The 25,650-nt window shown below is 39.1% G+C and overlaps 1 protein-coding gene across 3 annotated transcripts in view; it reads right to left on the bottom strand.

Annotated features, from left to right (window-relative positions):
• COL12A1 (collagen type XII alpha 1 chain) overlaps positions 1 to 25,650 on the bottom strand; it is a 111,131-nt gene that overhangs the window by 42,264 nt on the left and 43,217 nt on the right. For all 3 annotated transcript variants that reach the window (XM_079781430.1, XM_079781432.1, XM_079781431.1), the window contains exons 19-39: positions 25,451 to 25,570; positions 25,192 to 25,356; positions 24,477 to 24,623; positions 21,669 to 21,808; positions 20,997 to 21,126; positions 19,365 to 19,507; positions 18,932 to 19,061; positions 16,955 to 17,091; positions 15,729 to 15,858; positions 13,069 to 13,208; positions 12,692 to 12,824; positions 12,572 to 12,598; positions 12,039 to 12,181; positions 8,696 to 8,825; positions 8,165 to 8,304; positions 7,621 to 7,750; positions 6,143 to 6,285; positions 4,935 to 5,064; positions 4,358 to 4,500; positions 2,538 to 2,667; positions 94 to 213 (exon numbers count right to left, since the gene is read on the bottom strand). In XM_079781430.1, the coding sequence (XP_079637556.1) occupies positions 94 to 213; positions 2,538 to 2,667; positions 4,358 to 4,500; positions 4,935 to 5,064; positions 6,143 to 6,285; positions 7,621 to 7,750; positions 8,165 to 8,304; positions 8,696 to 8,825; positions 12,039 to 12,181; positions 12,572 to 12,598; positions 12,692 to 12,824; positions 13,069 to 13,208; positions 15,729 to 15,858; positions 16,955 to 17,091; positions 18,932 to 19,061; positions 19,365 to 19,507; positions 20,997 to 21,126; positions 21,669 to 21,808; positions 24,477 to 24,623; positions 25,192 to 25,356; positions 25,451 to 25,570 (2,751 nt within the window). The remainder of the gene's footprint in view (positions 1 to 93; positions 214 to 2,537; positions 2,668 to 4,357; positions 4,501 to 4,934; positions 5,065 to 6,142; positions 6,286 to 7,620; positions 7,751 to 8,164; positions 8,305 to 8,695; positions 8,826 to 12,038; positions 12,182 to 12,571; positions 12,599 to 12,691; positions 12,825 to 13,068; positions 13,209 to 15,728; positions 15,859 to 16,954; positions 17,092 to 18,931; positions 19,062 to 19,364; positions 19,508 to 20,996; positions 21,127 to 21,668; positions 21,809 to 24,476; positions 24,624 to 25,191; positions 25,357 to 25,450; positions 25,571 to 25,650) is intronic.

The following is a 25,650-nucleotide window of genomic DNA, read 5'->3' as shown; positions in this document are numbered from 1 at the left end:
GTAGAATCTAACCATAGGGAATGGAACAAAGAATACCTTCATACCCAAATAACTCCCCTGTGCATTTATATGATGATAAAGGTGTTTTCTTACCCACTGGCTTATACACAATTTTATATCCAAGAACCGGAGAGGGCGAAGGATCCCAAGATACTCTGAATCTTGTATACCATTCATCAGAAATGTGTATGTTCTGAGGTGGAAGTAGTCCCACTGCAAACAAATATTGGCACATGTTACTGACCTTTTATTGATACACAGGGAGAGCAAAGAACTTGATGAGTATAGATTATAAGTATTAATAGTACAATCCCATGAGTGAAATTGAATAATATCCCAGAAGTTCCTTATTCAGAAAACAAAAGATAGTAAAATGTTCAACAGAAAGCTTAGGGTTTTTCAAATTCAAACTGCAACTCCAATGGACTCAAGAACTGGTGATTTCCAGAGCTGGTATGTTATATGATGCAGAATGACACAGGAAATCTCATACCACTTTTAGAATGTTACAGATTACAGAATATTAGAGCCAACAAGCAATTTAGACACTATCTAGTCCAACCACATAATCACATAAATAAGATATGACTTGCCCAAGACCACACAGCTAGCTCGTGACTAAATGGGTTCTTTCCCAGCGCCGCTCTACTCTCCATGAACATAACCTTGAGTAAATCCTCAAACCTTCAAAGGCACTGCCTCCAACTCCACGCGCTAAAAAGCAATGCTGTGAGGCAGCATGTGAAGTAGCTGCTGAGTTATTATTCATAGAATTACACAAATAAGGAATTCACCTTGAAACACTTCTTCAGAAGAACAACTAGAAATGGCTTTGAGCCTTCCTGGAAAATTCAATATCTAGGAAAGATTTTTTTTTGTAATATCCTATCTAATAATAGAGTAACATGTAAATTACCATCACTCCGCTATGCCCACGATTGGGCGGCGGGAGGCTGGGGGGCGGGACTTGGGGTGGCCTATCCGGCCATTGAGAGGCACGGATCCGCTGCCACTAAGGGGGGCTACCCTGCTGTTGAGAGGCGCAGGGGGCGGGACTCCCGCCCCCTGCGCCTCTCAACGGCCAGATCCGCGGCCGCTGAGGGAGCCTGCCGCTGACACCCAGCTGCGCCTCTCAACGGCAGGGTAGCCAGGTGTCCACGGCAGCCCCCATCAGCGGCCGTTGAGAGGTGCAGGGGCGGGACTCCCGCCTCTCAACAGCAGGGTAGCCCCCCTCAGTGGCCGCGGACCATCAAAAGTGGGGGAGCTGGGTGCCTGTCTGCTCTGGCACCAGGCCTTTCAGAAGCCTCCGCTGAGCCAGAGGCTTCTGAAAGGCCTGGTGCACCAGCGGACAGGCACCCAGCTCCACCGCGAAAAGCGAAAGCGTGTAGGGGACCCTACATGTGCATGATTCAATCATGCACTGGGCCTCTAGTATTGTAATAAGCACAAAATTCTGAAATATGCTATTTTCCCTGAAAAATACCAAAATATATTCTAAAACCTAAGGGGAAGTTTTAAAAATGGAAAGTTGTTAAATTAAATCATCTTGATTTTAAATTCTAATCACTAAACTGAGTCTCCTTTGACGCCGTCCTATAAACAATAGGTATCAATGAATATATAAATTCCTGGTCTTGGGAGACTGAGCTGAAATCACTCTAGTCTTGCTTTTCTCTTAGGAGCTTTGGAATGGTAGGTCTTCCAAATTCTGTGGTGTTGCCAAGGTCTTTTAAGCACAAAAAGAGTTTGGGCAACTGAGCACAGTAAGGATCCTGAAATCATGCTGAACAAAGAAAAAAAAAAGGAATGCCAATACTTACCAATAACAGAAACCAGATCTATAGCCCAGCATGCCTTTATGCTGAAGCAGAGGCTCTCAGCCTTGGCTGCACATTGGAGCATCGGCAGGTCCAGACCACACCTCATCCCAGTTACATCAGTAACTCTGGGGCTGGCTCCCAGGCAAAGCATTTTTTAAAGCGTCTCAGGTGATTCCAATGAGCAACCAAACTGGAGAACCTTTGCTCTAAACCCCAAGTAACTGCCACCATGCCACCAGTGCAGGCTAGAAACAGGGGGTCTCAGCACTGGTAATTCTTTGTAAAGTACTTGGTACAATAGAAAAAAATATTTTTGTAAAAAAAGCCACATTTGTAAAGAGCGAAGGTAAATGCTAAACATCTCGATTATTTATGACTTAAGATGCTATCATGATGGAGTGTCTTTTTGCTGATACCAAACTGACTTAGCAGCTACAGGCTTACCTGACACCACACAAACTAAAACAATACTCAGAGAATACCAAATGGTTTTCCAAAGGAGAAATAAAACTACCTCAAGCAAAGCAAAATATGCAGATTTTTGTCTCCTTTTTCTTCTTTAAGTGGACCTTTAAACAGTTAAAATACAAGTTCTGTTCTCATATCAATCGGACAAAATTCAATGCCTAATATAAAGTTAATGCAATACCGATGTAGTACTTGAGATGCACTGGTAAAGGCAACATTTAAAGATTGTAAAAGGTCTAAGACACTTACCAGTTCTTCCATTTCCTGTTAGATGGCTACCATCTCCATCCTCATAAATAGGAATAACAGTAATTTTATATGGAGTATCAGATTGCAGGGGCTGCAGTATTACATTGTTCCTTCTGCCTGGGACGGTGGTCTATAGAGGACATTAAATTATAAGTTTATTATCAGCTAGAGGACTTCCAGATCAAAAGACAATATTGTTTTATAGATTCCCATAAACAGTAATGTTTTCTTCATATTTTCTTTTTGTTACACAATAGCTCATGGCAAAGCAGATCATCCACACTGCCTGTGTGTGGCATGGGAGAATGGTTTTAGAGTAAATACATCTGGGCTCAAATCCCAGAGTAGCCATTTTCCAGCTTTATGACTTAGCACCTCTGAAGGAAACTGTGAGGATAAAAAGCAATAATGCATACAACACTTCCATACACATTACTGAGTACTGCAGTGCTCAGTAGCATGTTTTTCTCCTTCATCTCTCATTGGTACATGTTATGTTTCTGTGTACTCCTTCAACAAAAGTGTGCCAAGTACCCACTGCGAGCCAGGCATGGTACCAGCCACTGGAAATACATTGGTGAGGGTTTCTGCTCTCAAGAGTATCAGTTTGTCTGATACTAATGATGTGAAAAAGATGAAAAAGAAGAAATTGAAAATACATTTAACTTCCTCCATGAAGAGGAAACGCATCAACTAGATCTCTCACTCTCTCTGCTCTCTCTCTCTCTCTCAACCCTAAGCTTTGCTTCCATAAACAATGTGAATCACTTATGCCAGTGATGCCCAGAGTAGAGTTCCTTACTTGCAAATGGTGAATTGGGGGAAGAAATTATATTTTTACAGTTTTCAGAAACTGAAGGGAAATTGCTTAGTTGTACATAGGAAGGCTGAACAAACACTAAGGCATGAGCCCCCCTGCTTTGGCAAACCAAGTGTGGCAATCCGGCTCATCTCATTTTGATCAGAAACATTAAATGGCAAGTACATGTGTTTCGGATTAATAAAAATGGGGTGGGGCTTAAATTAAAGCTTAATAAATCAAGTTAAGTAGATGAAATATTTTATAACATAAGAATAATGGAAGGAGAATGATCAAATAGAATGTATGTAGCAAAATGGTTGCAAACCACAGACAAAACTGCTTTATAATCAGCATTGCGTGTAATTTTCTACTAAGCTATCACTGAACTTTAAAGCCAGTGCTGACTTTTTCTATCCATAACAAATGGACATTCATAATGAGGGCTATGCTACCAGAAACTTGACTCTGGTTCTGGAGAGATAAAACATGACACTCAAAAACTCTGAAGCTAATATTAGAGTATGTATATTCCAAAACCAGAGTGTATGGAAAAATGTTAAATTTAGAGAAAAGGGAGATCAATTTGCCCAGATATTTAAGAAAGACCTTGTAAAGAAATTAGATTTAAAGAAAAGTTAAGATTGGAATGGTCACAGCGTTTGAACATTAATTTAGTTAGCTCAGAATAATTGGTACCATGTTTCACCAGAATAAATTCCCATGGTGTAGATAGGTGGTTAGAAATATGCACTTCATGAGATAAGACAGTTTTTTCCCATCTGTATTTAGAATAAAAATTGAGCCCGAAGACATTAATTCTCTGTAGTATGGAAGGCCATACTAGGCACGTTCAGGTGATCCCAATCTCATGTCAGAGGAAGTCACAGAGAATGTAACTGACACACAGAAGTCAAGGACTCAACTCTAACCCTATCACCATCCTAAGGAAGAAAGCTGAAGCTCACACGCCAACCTGGTCAGATTACAAAACGCTCAAATAAACGAGAGTCAGACTCACATATTCATCAATTGGATCGCCGACGGTGGGAGAATAAATGATCCTGTACTGCTGAACTGGCCCGTCAGCATGATCCCAGGCCACAGAGAGGCTATTGGTTGTCTCCCCAAAGACCCTCAGATTTCTTGGTCCACTCCGAGGTACTAAAAAAATAAAACACAATAGAGTTATGTGCCTGCCCGTGAGCATGACAGACATGGGAGGGGAGGAGGGGTAGGAAAGAATTTTCCCCTGGCCAGATTAAGGAAGTGACTCTCAGGTGTGTCACCATTCACTGGGTTGTTCACTCCCTATGCTAAAACAAACACCTTCTATAGTTTTAACGTGAAAACATAAACCTAGAAAGTGCTGCATTTCAGAGCTACAGTTGCATGCTGAACATCCAGTGACATAAAACTAGGCCTGAGCCTAAATGCACAGACTGGGAGAGAAAGGGATGATGTTAACCACTTCCTGTTAAATGAAATATAGAGGCCAAGTCCTCATGTTTGCTAAGTACCACACACTTCACTCACGCAGAGAAGCCCTACCAACTGAGTGACAAGGGAATGGGGTGAAGAAAGGATTTCTGCCTCACGAGTTCGGCCCTGGGCGGGGCTGGGGTTCCCCTCTCCATCTGAGTAGAGAGCCACGACGTTCACGGAATAGGGTGTGTCCGGAATCAGCCGATCCAGGTGCACCGTGCGGGTATTTGCCGGCACCACAATCTGGAGGGGAGGAAATGCCAAATTCTGCCTGATGACAACCCATATGCTTATCAAGTATTGTATTAGTCAGCATAATAACTTTGATAATAAAAGGCTGAGCCCAGACATGTCAGAAGCCAACTACGGTGCTTCTTCATGAGATCTGCCCAACCCACACCATTAGATGCAATTTATCCTCAAAACTTTCCTCTCCAAAGTTAGTTCACACTTGATTTCAGTAACTTCAATCATCTTGCATTTATGCTTATTATAAAGATTATCAAATATAAGTAATATCCAGGGATGTTGATAGTAATCCAAAGAACACTCCTCCTGTTGTTAGACATTCATAGGAGACTTCTACCCTGGTGGGGGAGAAATTCTGTACTAAAATAGAGAGCAACTCTATACAATGGATAAGGACAACATTGTCTGAATATATCCTATCATACACAGGGACATGCAGGTCAATATTCTTACAAAACACATGGTTGTTCATCGTTGTTTATCATTATTGTTTCTTTTTATAAAGACTTATAAGTAAAGTTAGTTTATAAATTTACTTTTTCTTACGTGTTTTGATATTTTCCTTGTTCAAATCAGTAATTTCTGATTTCTAAATTATTAATCTACTTGCAAAACTACATAGTGCTATGTAATTGAGGAGAGACTGAGCAATTTGTATGAGCCAGTGAAGGAATACTCTAACTTTCATAAGACATTTGTACTTTACAACAAAAGCCTTATTGACAAGGTTTAGTAATAATTTGCATTTATTACTGGGGTTTCTAAATCATATTACTAATTTGCATTTTTCCCAAAATTCACTTTTGCTAACTAACTTTATAATGAATACACCTGTCATAATTCATCAAGAGCAATGATTTAACCATTATACCCTGGCATGTTTGTGGTTTGCACTCTCATGGGCTACTCAACTTGACACAGACATGAGACTACATTCATCAGGAAATGAAGTTTCCCTGAGACTCAGTGCCACTCCAACAACTGGCTTATTGTTCTGGGCCAGCAACCATGGGAGGCGCAGTGAAATCTACAAAACTCACTGGCTGCGCTCCAAGAACACAAAGTTACTTACAGATTCCGAGGGTCTGGTGCCATCCACAGGAGTATACACAACGCGATACTGCTGCACAGGCCCAGGGGCAGGGTCCCAGCGGACGTCCAGGTTGTTGGGCGTGGGATTGTACACTTGGACGTTTCTCGGCAATCCTCTCACCACTGAGGAAGGAAAAGCCAACGCATATTTCTTAAGTCTGTTTATACATGTGGAGTTTTTGTTATCACTTCTCCAGAACTTACACTCTGTAAAAGGACAAAATACTATTTTCCTTAAACTCCCAATTATCTATACAAAAGCAGATTTAAACCCTCGCCCAATCCAAATTTACCAATGTGAGCCAATTATGGCCTTTATCTATATGGAAGCAAAGTTGTTGCCAATAAAAACAAGCTAATAATTGCAGTAATACTGGGCTTGCCATAAAGGGATAAGGAACACAAAACTGGAAAAGAAGCTTCACTTTTCCAACATGGGCAATGGAGAGACAGAGAGGAGGAGTTTCAGAGTGTTTGCAATTCTATGAACGTCTTCTATGATTAAAACTAAAGGCAAAAGGAGGGGAGAAAAGATCAATGATCTGCCCCCATTAGGGACGTAGAAAGATATAAACTAGATCCACATATTAACCCCAAACTGTAATCAAGTCAATAACGTCATCTTTCTAGACTACTGATCTTTTATCAAAAGAAGCCATCCATACTTGCTTCATTTCAGCTATCAGGAAGTATATTTTTAGAGTCAAAGAAATGTTTATAAATACTTTCAAAAACCTGTAAGCAATACTACAAAAAAACAAACAAACAGTAAAACCACTATACACTGGTTTTCAAGTTAATGGCAAAGGAAAGCACACATATTTTTAATGCCAAAAGGCACTTCTTCAGCAAACCAGAGAAAGGTGCAATCAAGCAATGTCATGACAGATTTCAATAATTCACTATAGCCCCAACTGGCGTAGCTCAGTGGTTGAGCATCGACCTATGAACCAGGAGGTCAGGGTTTGATTCCCAGTCGGGGCACATGCCCGGGGCGTGCTGGAGGCAGCTGATCAGTGATTCTCTCTCATCATTGATGTCTCTCTCTCTCTCCCTCTCCCTTCCTCTCTGAATAAAAAATATATTTAAAAAAATAATAATTCACTATACAGCCAATTACAAAACATGGCTTCACACAGATTTATAAAGCACAGAGCAAAGTTCAATGATTTTTTTTTTGTCAGTGGAAGAGAATGACCAAAGTGGCATACTAATTATTGCATATACATTTATAAATCTTGAAATTATTATTTCAGAAGACAGATGCCATTGTAAATTTTTTATTTCATACACTAAAATAGTAACAGTTGATGTTTGTGAGGTGAATTATGGGTAATTTGTATGTTTTTATTTTATTATTCTGAATTTTCCAAATTTTTTTCAATGGGTCTATATGGCCTTTATAAAGAAAAGCAAAATTTATCATGAAAAGGCTAGCTTTTTCTGCCTTTTACTTACATGTCCTTGCAGTATCTGAGGTGCGCCCTCCATCACCTTCAGTATAAACAGGAACTACTGTGACAGTGTACGGGGTGTCTGGCTGCAGATTCCTAAGAATGGCATAATTGGTATTCCCAGGGATTGGTACCTAAAGATTGTAATAAAACATAAAGCACTTGATTTAAAAAACTTGTAAAAAAAAAAATAATAATACTTCAAACAATAGAATACTCAAAATCCTAACTCAAGACCAAGTCAAGAAGCAATCTCTGTAATATTGGAATATAATGCCCTCCTATAAACTGTTACACAAGGTTATGAAAGCTTCTGTAGACCCCTATACTCACCCTCAGCTCCCCCTTCTGGAATGATTGCTTCCCCCAACCCCAACTTCCCACAATGTCCTTATCACTCAGGCACTAAGGCCCCATTCTACACTGTTAAGTTCCATTAAATGAATGTAAACTTCATGGATGCTAAAACAAATCTGTTAACTCCTTTAGCTCCACTCATTCAGCTACAGAGTTAAACCCACATGTTTTTCACTATGGGAAATAATTACCATTTCCTCTGGACCACCTCCTGTTGGTGCATAGAAGAGCTTGTACTGACGAGGATTTCCATCCGCGTGGTCCCAGCGAACATTCAAGGAACTGGTAGAAGGGTCATACACTCTTAGGTTCCGCACAGTATTCAGAGGTTCTGGAATGCACAGAAATCATATCACTGTATGATCCTAACAGCCAAGCACACATGAAACACAGGTTCAATGGTATCTCCCAGGAGCCCTAGGACATAGCAGGCACCCCACAAATATTTGTTGAAGCAATGAATAAATGAAAGAATGTCTGCAATAATCTGGTACACATGTCTCATCTCGCCACCAGCTATTTTTTTAATCCTAGAAAATAGTAAGTGACTTTCTTCACAAACAGAGACAGTTAACTCCAAGCAAGGATATTAAATCAATATTATTTTAATGCATTTTCAGAGATTAGCAAAACTCTGTGTCACCTCAGTGTTTCCGGATAAAGATGTGATTTCGTTCCAATTGCAATTATTAAAGAAGCTACAGGAGCCTGAATTCACTTACTGGTCTTGCCTGTTCCCGTCATATGACCGCCTTCACCGTCAGAATACAGGGAGGACACTTTGATCTCGTAAGGAGTGTTGGGCTTCAGTTTCTGCAGGAGCACACTGTTCTGCCGTCCCCCTATTGTGGTCTTGAGTAAAACAGGAATACGTGTTAACCTTGTTCTCTCCATCTCACTAATCTGTTAGAAGAAGCTCTTTCTACAAGGGAGCTGTTTGAGACCCTTGCCAAGATCTGGAAACACGTACAACCGTGAAGGTTTAGGAGATATCTTATGGTTTCATTCTAAATATACGCTACACACCTTAAATCACATACAGGACCCTAAGCCTCACACTGGCAACTCAAAAAGATATTTCAACTTGCTCGTCGCCAGCACTGAAAACTGCATCCAAAACCACATTTCACAGGGCTTTCCCCACAAAGGCATTAATCATCAGTGAACTACAAAGGAACTTGGAGGTCTCAAGGACTTGCATACTATTAGAGGCTCAGCACCACTCAGTGTTATCATCTTTACCTTTTTTACAGATTTTTTTTACTTGCTTTAGAAACACATTATAATGATTCAGCAAAAAATCTGAAGCTTTTAGTATTCTCTCCCCCCCACCCCCACCCCCGCAAACACACTGCCACTCTCAGAGCATCTGCTGTGTAAACTACGTGGCAGGCCCCTTTGCCAGGACACACTCAGGCAGAAGTTCCCAGTCAGCTCCATGCAGTATGATGCTTTTTCGATTTCCTTCAATCACAGAGTTCTCCGTATTTTATTCATTGCTCAAGGCCATCTAGCTATCTTGTTGAAAGAAAATTTGTATGATTTGTTAACAGTTTACCGAATTCAGATGTTTATGCCATTCTAATTAAAATCACATGAAGATGGCACGCTGCCCACCATGAGTGCACATGTGGGTGGCTGGATGTGCTAGTACCGTCCAGATGTTTCCTACGTTGCACCCATCCTTCCAAGTTCCAGAGGAAACCTCAGTGAATCACTGTAGTCATCCTAACAGAAGCAAATTGAACTACAGTGGCTAATTTTAATAAATGTAATATTTGAAGTGATGAGAAAAAAGTATTGATGTCATAGCAAGCCTTTGATATTGAGCAAATCTGGAAGCATCCACTTAATAGAACTAGCCTATGACTAAGCAGAAGGGAGCCTGCCTACTTCTTCCATCCAACTCTCCAAGATAATTCTAGCATCAGTGATTTGTTACTTTGCTTAGTTCTTGGACTAGCATTGAAATGGGAAAATCCCTAACAGTAACAAACCTTAAGGGATCATCAGCTAAGAGAAATGTTAAGGTCAAGTTCATCCTGCTATACAATTTTACCTAAATCTGGCCTGGCACAGACAAAGGAAGTTATGTTTCTGATATTAAAATATCAATCCATCAAAAGTATCTTACTTTTTATAAAAGCTATATGAATACAGTTGGTATTTAGTTTACTCAAATAGACATATTTCAATCCAAATGTATCAAACCACCTAAGTCAAGTTCTATGGAAATCTTAAAAGACCAACTCAAAAGTCACAGTGGGGAGGGAAGGATTTCTGGTTCAGCTAAACCCACTTACTACTATAGACTACCAGAGACCTTTCACCCCTGCTAGCGACTCTGCTAGCGGTTCTCAACCTGTGGGTCCTGCTGTAGAGCCTAAGACCATCGGAAAACACAGATATTTACATTATGATTCATTAACAGTAAGAAAATTATAGTTAAGAAGTAGCAACGAAAATAATTTTATGGTTGGGGGTCACCACAACATGAGGAACTGTATTAAAGGGTCGCGGCATTAGGAAGGTTGAAAATCACTGCTCTAAAGCTATGTGAGGAAACATTATAGCCCCCCAAAAAAGTCAACAAAATACTGGACCTCACTAAAAGCATCACCCGTCTGTATAACAATCACAGTGCTTTGTGAGCTAGAATAATGTGTGCAGTTCTAGTCACACAGCTCATAAAAACAAAGCTGGAGAAAGTTCAAAGAGAGACAACTAAAGTCAGCAAGGTGAATGGACAAGGACTTTGTTAAATAAGGGAAGAATGGGGAGATAAAAAAAGATGAAGGCTGAGTTTCTAGTCCCACCATCTTTCTTAGGAACCTCCATTTATATAAATACTAGAGGCCCAGTGCATGAAATTCGGATATCCCTCTCATAATCCAGGACTGCTGGCTCCCAACCACTCGCCTGCCTGATTGCCCCTAACCGTTTTTGCCTGCCAGCCTGATCACCCCCTAACCACTCCCCTGCCAGCCTGATTGACGCTTAACTGCTCCCCTGCCAGCTCAATTGCCCCTAACTACCCTCCCTTGCCAGCCTAGTTGCCCCTAACTGCCCTCCCTTGATGGCCTGGTCACCCCCAACTGCCCTCTCCTGCAGGCCTGGTCACCCCCAACTGCCCTCCCCTGCAGGCTTGGTTGCCCCTAATTGCCCTCCCCTGCCAGCCCAGTCACCCCTAACTGCCATCCCCTGCCAGCTTGGTCACCCATAACTGCCCTCCCTTACCATCCTGGTCACCCCCAACTGCCCTCTCCTGCAGGCCTGTTCACCCACAACTGCCCTCCCTGCCAGCCCGGTCACCCCTAACTGCCCTCCCCTGCAGGCCTGGTCCCCCGCAACTGCCCTCCCCTGCAGGCCTGGTCCCCCCCAACTGCCCTCCTCTGCCGGTCTGTTCCCCCCTAACTGCCATCTCTTGAAGGCCTGGGTCCCTCCCGACTGCCCTCCCCTGCTGCCTAGTGGCCCACAACTGCCCTCCCCTGCTGGCCATATTGTGGCAGGCATCTTGTGTCCACATGGGGGCGGCCATCTTTGACCACATAGTGGCAGCCATCATGTGTGTTGGCGTGACAGTCAATTTGCATATTACCCTTTTATTAGATAGGATAAAAATGACAAATAGTATGAATTAGGTGAACAAACATGCATATCTGGAAACACCAGATCTAAGAGATATGTTATGGCATGCAGAAACAAAAATGGAAGTTTAGGAAACTTTTAGCACTGGGTTAAGACAGAGAGTATGGATTTAAAAATCAAATAGATTCAAAAATCTAGATATCTTCATGAATAATACAACTTGAGTAGTTCTTAAGGGAAATGTGGATGCATTGAGGCACATGTCTAATGCTGTGAAGCTACTGTGAAAAGCAATTCTCGTCTCCCATGAGAATGTCCACTGAGTCTCCATCATGGAGCAAATATTCCCATCTAATATAGCAAATCTTACATCTCTTAAAATAATAAGTGTGACTAACTAAATATTGTGGGTGAAAGGAGTTTGAAGAGGAAAGGGTAGAATTTGTCCAAGTAATAGTTTTCTATAAAACAAATTACCGTTTGTTCACTGCCTTCACCTATTAAAGGCTTATAAGTGATTCTGTATTTCTGCACACGGCCAATAGCAGGATCCCACTTAACGGTCAAGCTGTTAGAGGTTGCATTGTACACCTGAAGGTTGCGTGGACCACTTCTTGGAGCTGAAAAAAAAGTTGTTGAGAAACATAGTAAACATACAGAACAATGCTTCCCCCCAAAATATACATTGTTCCCTAGGAAATCAATAGAGCTGTAAATCTCTAGGTATAAAGCTAATTTGTCATTGAATCGTAACTAACTCCTTAGCAAATAATAGCTGAGCAAAGTTTTTCTAGAAAGTCCTGTTTAAAATAGGTCCCAATCAACGCCTTACAATTTAAAAGCAAAAAGCCTGTTTGCAATGGATTTAATGGTGCTTTTCGTTCCTTCCTTCCTTCCTTTCTTCCTTCCTTCCTTCCTTCCTTTCTTCCTTCCTTCCTTCCTTCCTTCTTTCCTTCCTTCCTTCCTTCATTATTTGGTCATTCATACAATTCAGCAAACTAAATTCTTACGTTGTGTTGGTACGGGTGTCACACGCACTAAAAAAAAGAATTTTGAAAAATATTAGTAATATAGCTATAGCTCTTTCTAAAAATTGATTTTAAAACAACATCTGAAAGCTGAACACCTACTTGTGCGCTCACTGCCAGTCAACCCATCACTTTCTGACTCATCGGGATAGATGGCAGTCACAGAAACTTCATAGAGAGTGTTCGGGTTCAGGTTTTCAAAAACCAAAGTATTCTCATCTCCATTTAAGATGGTCTTAGGGAAAGAGGAAGAAAAAACAAACCCACACAAATTAAGTCACCAGATATATCATACACTCAGGGGCACTTTGTTGACATTATTTAGCCAGATGTTCCTGCTTTGATTCATGCCATGAGCTCAAATATCACTAGCAGGAAAGGATGCTTTTCTGGCAGCATAGGTAATACCTATTTAAAACAAGATTTCCTATCATTAAATGGGGCACTAAAAAAAGAAAAAGAAAGAGAGTTAGCACTACCTCCATCTTATCTGAGCTTCCAAAAGGTGCCCAGGTTACTCTGTAGAGAGAGACATCTGAAGCCGCATGATCCCAAGTTCCTCTGAAGCTCTCTGTGGTCACGTCAGTGATCTGCAGGTTTGTTGGGGCTGGCACCCTTTCTGTCATGAGGAAAGGCAGGACTAATTTTTTAATGTGATCTACAAAATTTAATTTAATGTAATGCACCTGCCTTATTTTAATGGACATGGAAAAACTGACTGAAAACATTGTTTAGAAGCAAGTATCTCCCCAATTCAGTTCATTTGAAAGAAAAATACAAGGAGAACTCTGATGGAAGCACTGTATAACGGGTGATTAATCATTTATTTTTACAGGTGATTATTTATATTCTATTAAAATGGGGATTTTTTTTTTAAAGATAATATTTAGTCATACTCTCCTAATCAGTGGTTTCTAGTCATTTTGCATCTCAAACTTTTTGAGACTCTAATGGAAAGCATGGGCTCTTTCCACACCGCAGAACACTTACGCAGAAAGTCTGGCCTATCACATGAGAGAGTCCATGAACCTTCACGGGCCATGAAATGTTATGATCGAAGTAATCCGTGCATAAGCTTTTCCCATAGTCACTAACCTTCAACACAATGTGAAGCAGACTGTAACTGGCCCTATCCAAAGAGAGGGAAACCCTGGAGTGCTGATGACGGCTGCCATCCCAGTAAAACAGCCCTCCGTGAATCAGGCACACTGGTTAGTGTGCAGCACAGGCAGTTTGGAATGTCTGCCACCAGCCCTGAACTTTCACTGTCAATTATTTCTCTATCTCCTGGGAACCAAAGCCGATACACAAAACCCAGAGCCATAAAACTCTGTTCTAATAATTACAATGAAAAGGCCCATTGAAATAAAGAGAGTGGTAGCACTTTCACAAGCACATTGGCCATCAAAACGTCTGTTAAGGATGCACTTTGGGTTTATCCAAGTTATTAGGAACTATTAAGGATTAAAAACATATATTGACAGTATTCCTTTAGTATACTAAATTCCCTGCTTTCACTAACCTTTTTTCCTGATTTCTTTTTCTCTTTACTACACATGTTATGTTTATGCAAAGCTGTCAGTCTACTCATATGCATCAATTTTTGTCCCTAGCCACTACCCTTACCAGATAAAGACTGATTTCAAGGAAGAGACTGAAAATAGCAGAGGTGGATACTGCCTGATGTTACGGAGCAGACTGTGACATTGCACAAGGTGGTCTGGTCATGTACAGACAGCTGGGCACTAAAGGAGACACTTTTGAGCCTCTGGTGAGGGAGTTACTGTATAGGAAGTAAAAGTTGCAGACCATAGCCCTGATCCCACCACTAGATTACTGGATGAGGCAAGTCATTTAAATCTCCAGACTTGTGCTGTCCATTCTGAGAGCCACAAGTAGCTATTGAGTAGCTTGAAATGTGACTAATCCAAATGGAGATATGCTGTAAGTATAAAATTAATACGTGATAAAAATGTGAAATATCTCATTAATAATCATTATACTGGTACATGTTGAAAAAATATTTCAGATATATTGGGTTGAATAAAACACATTATTAAAATTAATTTTATTTATTTATTTTGACCTTTTTAATGTGGTTACTAGAAAATTTGGAATTACATATGTGTCTCCCATTATATTTCATAGGAATACTGCTGGCTCTAGACTTTAATTTCCTTTTTTAAAAAAATATATTTTTATTGAATTTAGAGAGGAAGGGAGAGGGAAAGAGAGAAACATCAATGACAGGAGAGAATCATTGAGCAGCTGCCTCCTGCATGCCCCACACTGGGGATTGAGCCCACAGCCTGGGCACATGCCCTGACCAGGAATCAAACTGTGACCTCCTGGTTCATAGGCTGACGTTCAACCACTGAGCCATGCCGCCTGGGCTAGACCTCGATTTCTTAACTGCTATTTAATTAGGAAATTATGGGCTGAGCACATGCCAGTCACTGAAGATACAAAGTTGAACAAAATAAATATGTGTCTACCTTCATTAGGAGGGAGCAAGGGGAAAATGGAATCAATAAAACAGGCCAACAGGCAATAAAATTGGATTAAATGCTATGGAAGGACCACAAGAAGGAGAGAAACTAGTGTCCCTCGAAGAAGCAACAAAATGGAGCAGGGAAGCGGGGTGAGGCAGGCTCTGACCTTCCCACTGTGGAAATCTCCCCTTCCTCTGAAATCCAAATGCATACAATCTGAGTGCCATGCACCTCTGCTTCCTTACATGATCCTATGTATTGTTAATTAATTTTATCTCCACAACAAAATCATGAATTATTGAGGGCATATATGCTTACATTTTGTTACCCCTGATGGCCCTTTACATATAGTAAGATGTCAAAAAATATTTGCTAACTAATGAAACTGTCCCAGACAAAATGTCCCATATACATCAAGAATGTACTCTCTCCCCTACACCCATCCCCAACCCCACACACACCAGTTAAATATCTAGAAGATGAATTAGCAACAGTGGCTGATAGAATAACTAGGATAGAAATTATAAAAGAAATGGACATAAAGGTAGAAGAGGAGATGAAAAACAACCTATGAATGCAAACATTAAATACTGGCAAAAAGAGCATTAAGACATGAAATGACCCGATAAAGTGTGATCACAACTCACGGGTTTTTTCTTGAGCAGTCACTGGGGGAGACTCCCCCTCATCGTACACGGCAGAAACGCTGACTGTGTACAAGGTTTGTGAGGTGAGGTCTTTGAGAGGGATGTTGGTCCGTGATCTGTCCACCTCTACCTACAATAGAGCAGCGGAGCTATTTTTACAAAGGGTTGAGTTTGGACATCTCTCTGCTGTTGACTGAAACTCTAGGTACAAGAGCATACGAATTGTGGTACCAAAGAAAGCAATGTTTTCCAATTTGCATGAGACCAGAAATGAGACAGTTCCTATGTTTCTGAAGTGGAAAAAAGAAGTATGTACTAGAGCCATATCTGACACGGTAAATGATGACTGCCTACGGATTCAAACAACTGAATCATTTTTCAAGGGTTTCACTTTATATCACTGCCTTCTTTCTTTTGGAAATGTTGTCCTGTGCATTATCTGATTTGCTATGCACAAGAACCCTGTGAGACCCACTGGTCATTGTACCTCTTTTGAAATTGAAACCCATGATGAAGTGAATGTGTGCACATGGATAAATTAGCTTTTATGGAACCCAAATGACAGCACAATCAGTAACTGGGTACCCAGAGAAGCTATTTCTATATGCCAAAGATTTTAACATTAATGCCCCCATCCCAAGCACACACACGTTTTAAACCCATTCACTGGAGAAGCCCCTCAATTTGCTCCCTCTTTGAGTCAGGTTGTCATGGAAACAGCTTCCCACCCCATATTTACTCAAAAACATTCACTGTCAAAAGGATACTCCTCTAACAACATATTCATCCTTTCTCTCTGTCCTTTTCAATTGTCCTATCTTCCTATTATTGGACAAACTCCCCATATCCCCTTGCTAGTTTTTATTTTTAGAAACATTATTGACATTTTTTTAGTAATTCATAGAATGCAGAAAACCATATACAGTAAGGCAACTGGATGAAAATGAAATACCACCTAAATTATATAACTCTCTAAGGTGTGATGTTTTTGAGATTATTAATATATATATATATATATATATATATATATATATATATATATATATAATGATAAGTGCAAGACAGTCCAATATATTATCTATATTCAAAAAGTGATTTATTAATATAACATTTTTTCAACACTATATTAATAAAATGACAATATTTAAAACATGCTATCAACTATATTGTTTAGGTTCTTTTGTTAAACCTGCTAGGAAAACAAATGATTCCACTCTCCATCCTACCTGTTTGACATCCTCTTCTGGTGTTTTGTAGCGAACAATGTATTTTCGGACTTTTCCAGGTGCAGGCTCCCAGGAGACATTTATGGTGCTGTGGGTCACGTCTCTGAGTTTCAGATCTCGAGGTTTAGGTAAAGGCACTGGAGGTGCATGAGAAATGAGGTCCAGATGTGATTCTCAAACAGGAAACTCTAAAGAATCTACATAAGCTTTCGAGAAGTTGTTTGGAGAAAACTTAAAGGTGTGCAGCCAAATATCTAAAAAAATGGTTACGATGATAAAAGTACTATGATTCTACCAGGTAGAGCTGAATTATTTTTAAGAAGCCTTTTTAAAAAAAATAGAATAAATTGAAATGTTTATGACAAATCTACTTCTCACATGTGTGTTAATTTCTTCTACTCTATTTCAATAAGATCTTGTTTGCATAATGTATCATAATTCACCACAAATTTATGGCTCATGTTTCTTTAGCAGGTATTTAAATTGATTAAGGTAAAAAACAAAATCAAAAGAGTCCAGCTCCCATAATAATGTAATAGGAAAATAACTTGTTATGAGAGTGAAAAATGACGATGAGTCAAAAGTAAGCATCCAATAAGCTTATAAGAAAATCCACAGAAATCTAAATGGTTAGGAGAAAATACAAATGATAAATTTTTACCAAGTCAAACAAAGCTTTTCCTTAAAAAGAATGGGAGGAGGATCACTAATAACAAGGTTTTCTGTTGTTATATGAGATATATCTCACTCTTTCTAGCTGCCAATTTCCTTTGTCTCTTATTGAAACTCTGTACATCTCTCTTCTTGAATCTCTCTCTCCACTTCCATTTCAGCACCTCCATCCCTTCAATCTTTTTATTTCTCTGTGCTCCCCTCTCCCATATAGAATTAAAGTCCAGCCCTATATGCCAATCCATGGCCACATTTGTCTTTCAGCCCACTATGGGTCTTCATCCTGGGTGGCTCCCAACTCTTTCCATCTGCCACTAACACATTTTGATGAAAACACCAGCTTCAAACAGATATAACATAAAATGTGATTTTTTTTTGTCCATGAATTTATATGGCCCCACCAAGCATGCTTTGCTCCATCATGCTTTTGTCTCAGGCTCTTTTCCCCCTAGGAAGATTCCTTCCAACCTACTTTATTTTCCTAGAAATGTGGTCTGAGGCTCAACAAATTTAAGCCAAGTCATTTATCCCAGCATGCCCACCTCAACAAACCATGAAACAAAACTCTCAGCTAGGTCAGGCAAAGGTCCTAAGTGCAATCATTGTCACTTTTAAAAAAATGGTTATAAAACAAACAGGAAGCACAAAAAGTGATAATCAAGAGAAGTGCAAACCAGGAAGGAATCGATGTGCTCTATGCTGCTTTATAATTATTATTGACCCATCCCCTAGCACAGTGATTGAAGTATAATAGATGATCAATATATTTTTGGATTGAGGTGATTGATTAATTCATATAATTGAAACTTATTCATATGTGCCATAGAGTTTCTACTTTAGTAAAAATTTGTAACATCTTGATCTTAAACCAAATATCTTCCTCCAAACCACACTCACCCAACATTCCATTCTCGCCAACATTCCATTCTCGCCAAATACATGTAGATCCATGTATTTCATGGATCTACAACAACATCAATTGTAAGATGTACCATTGTTTTATGTTTTATGCCTTGATAAACATCTGGCTAAGAATAATTTAAAGATAACACTGATTATAAGATACATCTCAATATTGGGCATGTTAAATGTGAAATAAAAAAAAAGTAAGTCCTAGAATAAACTTAAGATGCTGCCCTAAATCTAGAATTAATCTTAATTCTCAAATTTGATTGCCACGAGTAACAATCCTATAATTTATGTACAAATAATCAAATGGTGGTTAGCATCATTGGGTAAAAGAAAAGGCCTAATGAACATTATTGTTACAGCAAAAGGAAAGATGCAAAATTAGCAATGTCTTACAGGTGACTTCCCGAGCAGTGACAGGTTCACTAGTGAGGTCATGCAGGGCGGCCTGGACCGTGACCATGTACTCGGTGTTGGGAAAGAGTTCAGTCAGCTGCACATCATTCACTGCTGGCCCAACGCGCATCTGCATATGGACATGCCCAGGGGAAATCAGACATTCAAATCAAACATTTCCACTTAATGGGAACAACCAATTAAAGCCCATTGATTATAACACAACTTTCATTTTTAATTTTTCTGAACTGCATTTTCTTTTTCAGGCCAATGTTTTCTAAAATGTGTCACAGCCCACAAATTTAATTTTCTATTTTTCTGTTTTGTGTGCAAGGGTATAAATGAGTTAATTCATAAGTAACTGCAGTTAATAAGGACTATAAATCTGAGAAGTCTCAGGAAGGCCCAATGAAAAAGAAACAGTATCTCCCACCTCTTTGGGTTTTGTCGGTTCTGTGGCATTGATGGGTTCGTATGTCAAAGTGTAGCCAGTAGCCCCTACCACTGGCTGCCACTGCACATGCATGGTGGTAGGGCCAACATCATAAATATTCAAGCTGACCACAGGAACAGGCACTGTTGGGATGGAAAAACAGACATCAGTCTAATTTCTGTCATTTTACTCATTTTTTAATTGTTTCCTACTTAGTTATTGGCATTTATATATGGTAAATAGATAATGGGCTGCTATGAGAAATCAATGAGAGTTAATATCATCCTCTCCTCCCCATCCAAAAACCCTAATCTCATTGTTCATTGCTACCTCACACTCAGGACTATGAGTTAGAACTATCTATATATATAAAAGCCTAAGCAACCGAATGACTGGTCAACCCATCGCAGCCAGCCAACCTCCCGCCAACCTCCCTCAGTCCTCCCCCTGGCTGGCTGGCCAACCTCCCACAGCCCCAATCAGCCCCAATTGCCAACAAGGAGGCCTAGGGACTCTCACCCATGCATGAATTCGTGCACCGGGCCTCTAGTTTTGTAGGAGGAAGAAAGTTTAAATTTCAAATAGCATTCTATTGAGTCTACATGGAAGCCAAAATAGATACCAGCTTCCTGAGATTTCAATCTCTTTTTCTGGAACATCTCTAATTTGATTATTTTCTTTCTTCAATCACAGAATTCCATACATAAGTAACCAACATAGTATCTTATTTCACCTTTCTTAAAAAAACTTTAACTGAGAGTGCCATACATTAATAACTGGAACTTTGGGGATTTATGGATTTTTTTGGAGTCAAGTCCATGAGGCAGAGTGAAAGGTTTACAGTTTCCTCTTCACTTAATACCCATATAGCTTAAAAAAAGATTGAGTTTAAAGAATTATTAAATTAATCCTGCCTACTATGAAATACATTATTTTCTATTCTTGTGGTCTAATATGAAGGTAAATAAGAAAAGAGATAAAGACCTAAGGAACGGAACAATAGGTAGAGTCAGTTTCTGCCTTGGACAGTGTACCCACTCCCTTCTCTTACAAGTGGCCTCCCTTTCCTCTGGAGCCCAGACAAGAAAATGGAAGAAAGGAAGAGTATTTTCATATGGCTTCATAAACCCTACCAGGAATAGGAGTGAGAAACATCTCTCCTCAAAGTTCTACTCAAAGTTAAACCCATTAGAACTTCTCTAGTAAAGAAAGGCCCAAGGGCAAAGGACAGAAAAACAATGGGAAGATATTGCCAGCAGGAAGATCTGGCCTTCAACAGAAGGAAAATAGATCATCTCTGTACAGCTCCTCTTCTTAATCTTAGTCCCACTCCCCACATGGTATCTTTCCTTAAGAAGTGAATAACGCTATGATAGGTACGTTGCACTCTAAGTTATCACAGCTATTACTACTCATTCCACCAGTGGGCCCCATGATGGCAGGAGCATCCAGTAAGAGCAGAAACCGGTGAGTATTTATTGAACACCTACACAAAGAATGCACTCAGTAAATATTTGTTGAATGGATATTGAATAAAGGAATGATTCAGAAGACTGAGAAAATCCCACATGGGCTGTCATCTCTTTATCTTCAAAAACAAAAGAACAAATTTTTATTTTTAGTCTTACTTACAGGTTTTTTCTGTGCCCTTCAGAGGCTCACTATATTCGTCTTCTACTACCGAATACACATTCACAACATACTCAGTTTCAGGCTTCAGATCTTTCAGTACTGTGCTACTTTCCAGTCGGCTCACATAAAACTATAGAGGAAAATTTTAAACAATAACAACATATTATAATCACTTTCTTCTTATCTACTATAAAGTAGTTAATTGCAATGAGCTTAGAAATTATATTTCAGTAAGACCATTGTCTTTTGTTTTTTGTAAATTACCAGATTACAATCTTGGACAATTCATGTAATTTATTCTCCCAGCTATTGTTTCCTTATTTGTAAAATGAGTGTGTAAAACTAGATCATCTTTAATGTTCTCTTCCAACTCTATGATTCTAGTATAAATTCATGAACCAATGAAGCATCCTCTAATTAAATTTAATTTAAAATCATATTGATATCCTTCAATTCTTAGAGACCTTAAGAATTTAAGCAAAGCTCTTTCACTTTAATTAAACTTAAATGGAAGTGTTTGCTAACAAAAAAATAGAAAGCACCATTGCTGACTCAGTTCTGCACAGCTCTACATTCTTCTTGCTCCACATGCAACATTTTTCTCAGGGCCCTAATGAAGAGGACCCATTCTGAACATCAGGGAGAAGTGGACTATAGGTATTGATTACTCACTTCTTGACGTTTCCCTCCAGAAACTGGGTAGTATTCCACCTTATATCTATCCACACTGTCAGAAGGAGGAGTCCAGCTCACTTTAAAAGAACGATGAGTTCGCTCTGAAATAACTAGGTTAGAAGGCGCTTCCAAGTCACCTACAAGTGGAAATAAAGTACATATACTTTTTTCATTATTATAACATCAAAGTGATAACATTTGAAATTAGATTGAAACATTATTAGTTTCCAAATTAAGCTTGTTCACACATCCTTTCACATACTAAGTGGCTACAGTAAATCATGATAGAGGCCCATTACCCATAAGACATTTCTGATTGGGTGACCAGAGGGTTCTTGAGCTCATTTCTCTCATTGAAACTTGATCCTATTCTTCCTTATGTCATCACCAGTTTCCCAATCACCTATTCTCAAAACCTCTGACTCATCCTTTGGATACTTTCTCTTGTCTCTAGCCTTGTAATCAATTTATAATCTAGTAAACTTAATAATTTATAATCAATACAAATCTTAATTTATAATCAGTAAATAAGGATATGGGACTTGACAAGTGCATTGTCATTATCACTATTGGCACCACCCAAGTTCACTGCCCTCATTATCATTTTGGGTTTTTGTTTTTTTTCAATTTTTTTTATTAAGGTATTATGTGTATACATATCTTACCATTGCCCCCCCCCCACCCCACTCCCATATATGCCCTCACCCCCCAGAGTTTTGCATCCATTGGTTATGCTTATATGCATGCATACAAGTCCTTTGATTGATCTCTTATCTTCCCCACCTCTTTCTAACCTTCCTGCTGTAATTTGACAGACTGTTTGATGCTTTACTGCCTCTGTATCTATCTTTTTGTTCAAGTTTATAATGTTCTTTATTATCCATAAATGAGTGAGATCATGTGGTATTTTTCTTTCATTGACTGGCTTATTTCACTTAACATAATGTTCTCCAATTCCATCCAGGTTGCTGCAAATGGTAAGCTCATTATCATTTTGATTATTTGTATTCATGTCTTATCTCTTTAACTATAGGTTGCGCTCTGAATTGATTTCTTATTCATGTTTATTCCCCTACAGGACCTAGTTCAGTGGTAAGAGAAATTAACCACTTTCATACTCAAAAGAGAGAGAAATAATAACCAACTTTTTTTAATTTGGTAAAATCATACTGTCTGTGATTGTGCTCTCTGTGGGTAGATATAGGAGAAATGACTAACACAGAACAATATCTGGAATAAATATTGATAAATATAGAAATATTAAGCTCCATCAGACCACTAGAAACACATACAAATAAAAATTTAAAGAGAATTAATTCAGTGACTCCATGAGCATGGCAAATCATTTTCATATAAATTCTTTCTACTTTCTTTGTAAGCCAAAGCTGTAGAAAGCATTTCCATTCTTAGTATCCTAACCTTTATTGTACTTGGGTCATAATCAAGCCTACAAAATTATCAAGCAATTTTACTGTCTGGGAAACTAGAATGAATGCAACTATTACATAGTTGACAAAAAATAAAATAAAGGAAAATAGATAAAAGATGTTTTCATCCCTATTCAAAGTTCTCTCCAACTAAATAAAACTACAACTCTCTCAGCTAATCCAGAGCCAGAAGCCTACAAATTCTGGCTTCCTGGCTGGTCCATTTCTCCAGGGAAAAGGTCAGCCTGTTGTACAAAATCCAAAAAGAAAATCTGCAAAAGTTTGGAGTGAGAAACTCAAGAAGGAACAGTCAAATAAATGTATCCCTAGTGCCCAAGGCATGTGAAAAATTTTACCACATTGTTTGTAAAATTCATTCCAACTTTTCCAAAACCAGAACAAATTAATAAAAGTCCATCTTTACCATAATCTGCATTGCATTACAAGGACTTAAAAGAATATCATTAATTTTCCAAAAACCTTCCATTTTGGTGCTCATTGTGTTTTGTCCTGTGATCTATAAAAAATAATCATTTTATACTATCCTTTGTCAGTACAAATTCAGTTCCATAATTTTATTTCTAAATCTTAATTCCTTATCAATACCTACTTTTCTTCAAAGACCTCTATAGACATCTCTAACCATTTGACCCTGAGTAATTTAACTTCAGTTTCTTCACATGTAAAGACAGATTCTATCATTTCTAAAAGTGTAAACTCTAAAATTGCAATGTCTCTGTATATTTAAGGGTTACAAGTGACAAAGTATCATATCTGATCATCTATAGTTGAGGCAAAGCAAATCATATATAAGACCCCTCTTTCATTCTTAATGGGAAAAAAATGTTACCAAATTTTAGAAAACAAATGTCTGGGAATAAGAATAACCATTTAATAGAAACTTAATAATTATAGAGCAAAGATTCTTTAGAAAAGAAAGCATCTCTCTTCCCCAATCTCCATTTCTCTCTCTCTCTCTCTCTCTCTCTCTCTCTCTCTCTCTCTCTCTGTGTGTGTGTGTGTGTGTGTGTGTGTGTGTGTGTGTGTGTGTGTGTTGTGTGTGTGCGCGCACAGGGACATATAATTAAAAGTATCCTCAAATAAGCTAGAAGTCATTTCAAATTTGATGGCATCTGAAACAAATCAGGGACTAAACCAGTGATTCTCAGTCAGGGGTAGCATTCTCCTCAGCAGACATTTAAAGAGATTTTTAGTTGTCACAAATCAGGGGATGCTACTGGCTTCCGATGAGCAGGGCACAGGAATGCTACTAAATATCTCACAATGCACAAAGGAGTCCCCTCCCCCCATCCAAAACAGGAATTATCTGGCCCAAAATATTACAGTGCTGAGGATGGAAACCCTGGGCTACCCTTACCTGGGCCCTTTACACTGTTGCACAAGTTAGTGGTGAGGTCATCCACGATCCTGGAGAGTGACTCAAAATCTGCCACATTGTATACGTGGATCTCATCGGGATCCGATCCGATCATCCTCAACTCAAGCTCATCCGCATTTTTGATACCTCAAAATGAAATGGATATGTACTAATTAAAAGAAAAAATTCATGGAATGAAATAAAAATTTTACAAGCTACCCTTACACAGTCAAGGTTAACTAGAACATATGCATCCTTTTCCTCAACAATAAAAGGATTACCTACCTATACTTACAAAATAGAAACATATAAAAAAATAATATAAACTGAAGGCTATTATGAATTAATTACTTCTCAATGCTTCTAGCATCAATTTTTCACCAAAAAGTGTCTCTTCAAATTTTTTTTTTCTGAAAAGTAAAGTAATGGATATCAAAAATAAACATGGTACCATGGAAAACCAAACAGGACTTTTCTGAAACCCTATTAAGAGTACATCTGTCCTCTTGAGCCATTCCTTTCTTCCAAGAAGACATGTAATTGTTGTCTCATTACAAGGAGAGCACGAATCAACTCCCTGGCACGTCATTTTGATAAATTATGTGATAGGGAAAAGGTGTTTGTTTGTTTTCACACTTCAGAAAATATTTTTAACTACAAAAATATCCTCAGCTTTTGTAACGCCTAGAGCATTGCTATCCTTTCCAGTGCTTACCAACAGCAAACAGCTCTACGCCTTCATCCCTGAGCTTCTTTGCAGGTGCCTCAACATCATCTTGGGACTTTCCATCGGTGATAAGAATACCAATTTTTCTAGCTCTAGGCCTCATTCCAGCTTGGGTTCTGAAGCTCTGTTGGCGAATGAAATTCAAAGCCATGCCTAGTGGAATTTTTAAAAGAAAATCAATCACGTTATTATTTAGCCACAAGCGTTGACCAAAAACAAGAGCTAAAACAGAACCACCCTGACTCACCTGTGAGCGTATTGCCTCCTTTGTACGGTAAGTTTGCCACCGCTTGCATCAAACTCTTCTTGTCTTTGTGAGTATTTAACTGCCATTCTGTTCTGGGGTCCCCGCTGTACTGAGCAAGACCTAAAATAACGCCATTGGTATTAGCATATATAAAAGAGATAATGAAAGTGTCTAAATGCCTTCAATATCATCAGACCTAC

This window comes from Cnephaeus nilssonii (genome assembly GCF_951640355.1).
Source record: "Cnephaeus nilssonii genome assembly, chromosome: 9".
NCBI classification, from domain to species: Eukaryota; Metazoa; Chordata; class Mammalia; order Chiroptera; family Vespertilionidae; genus Cnephaeus; species Cnephaeus nilssonii.
This window is presented reverse-complemented; position numbering and strand designations above follow the sequence as displayed.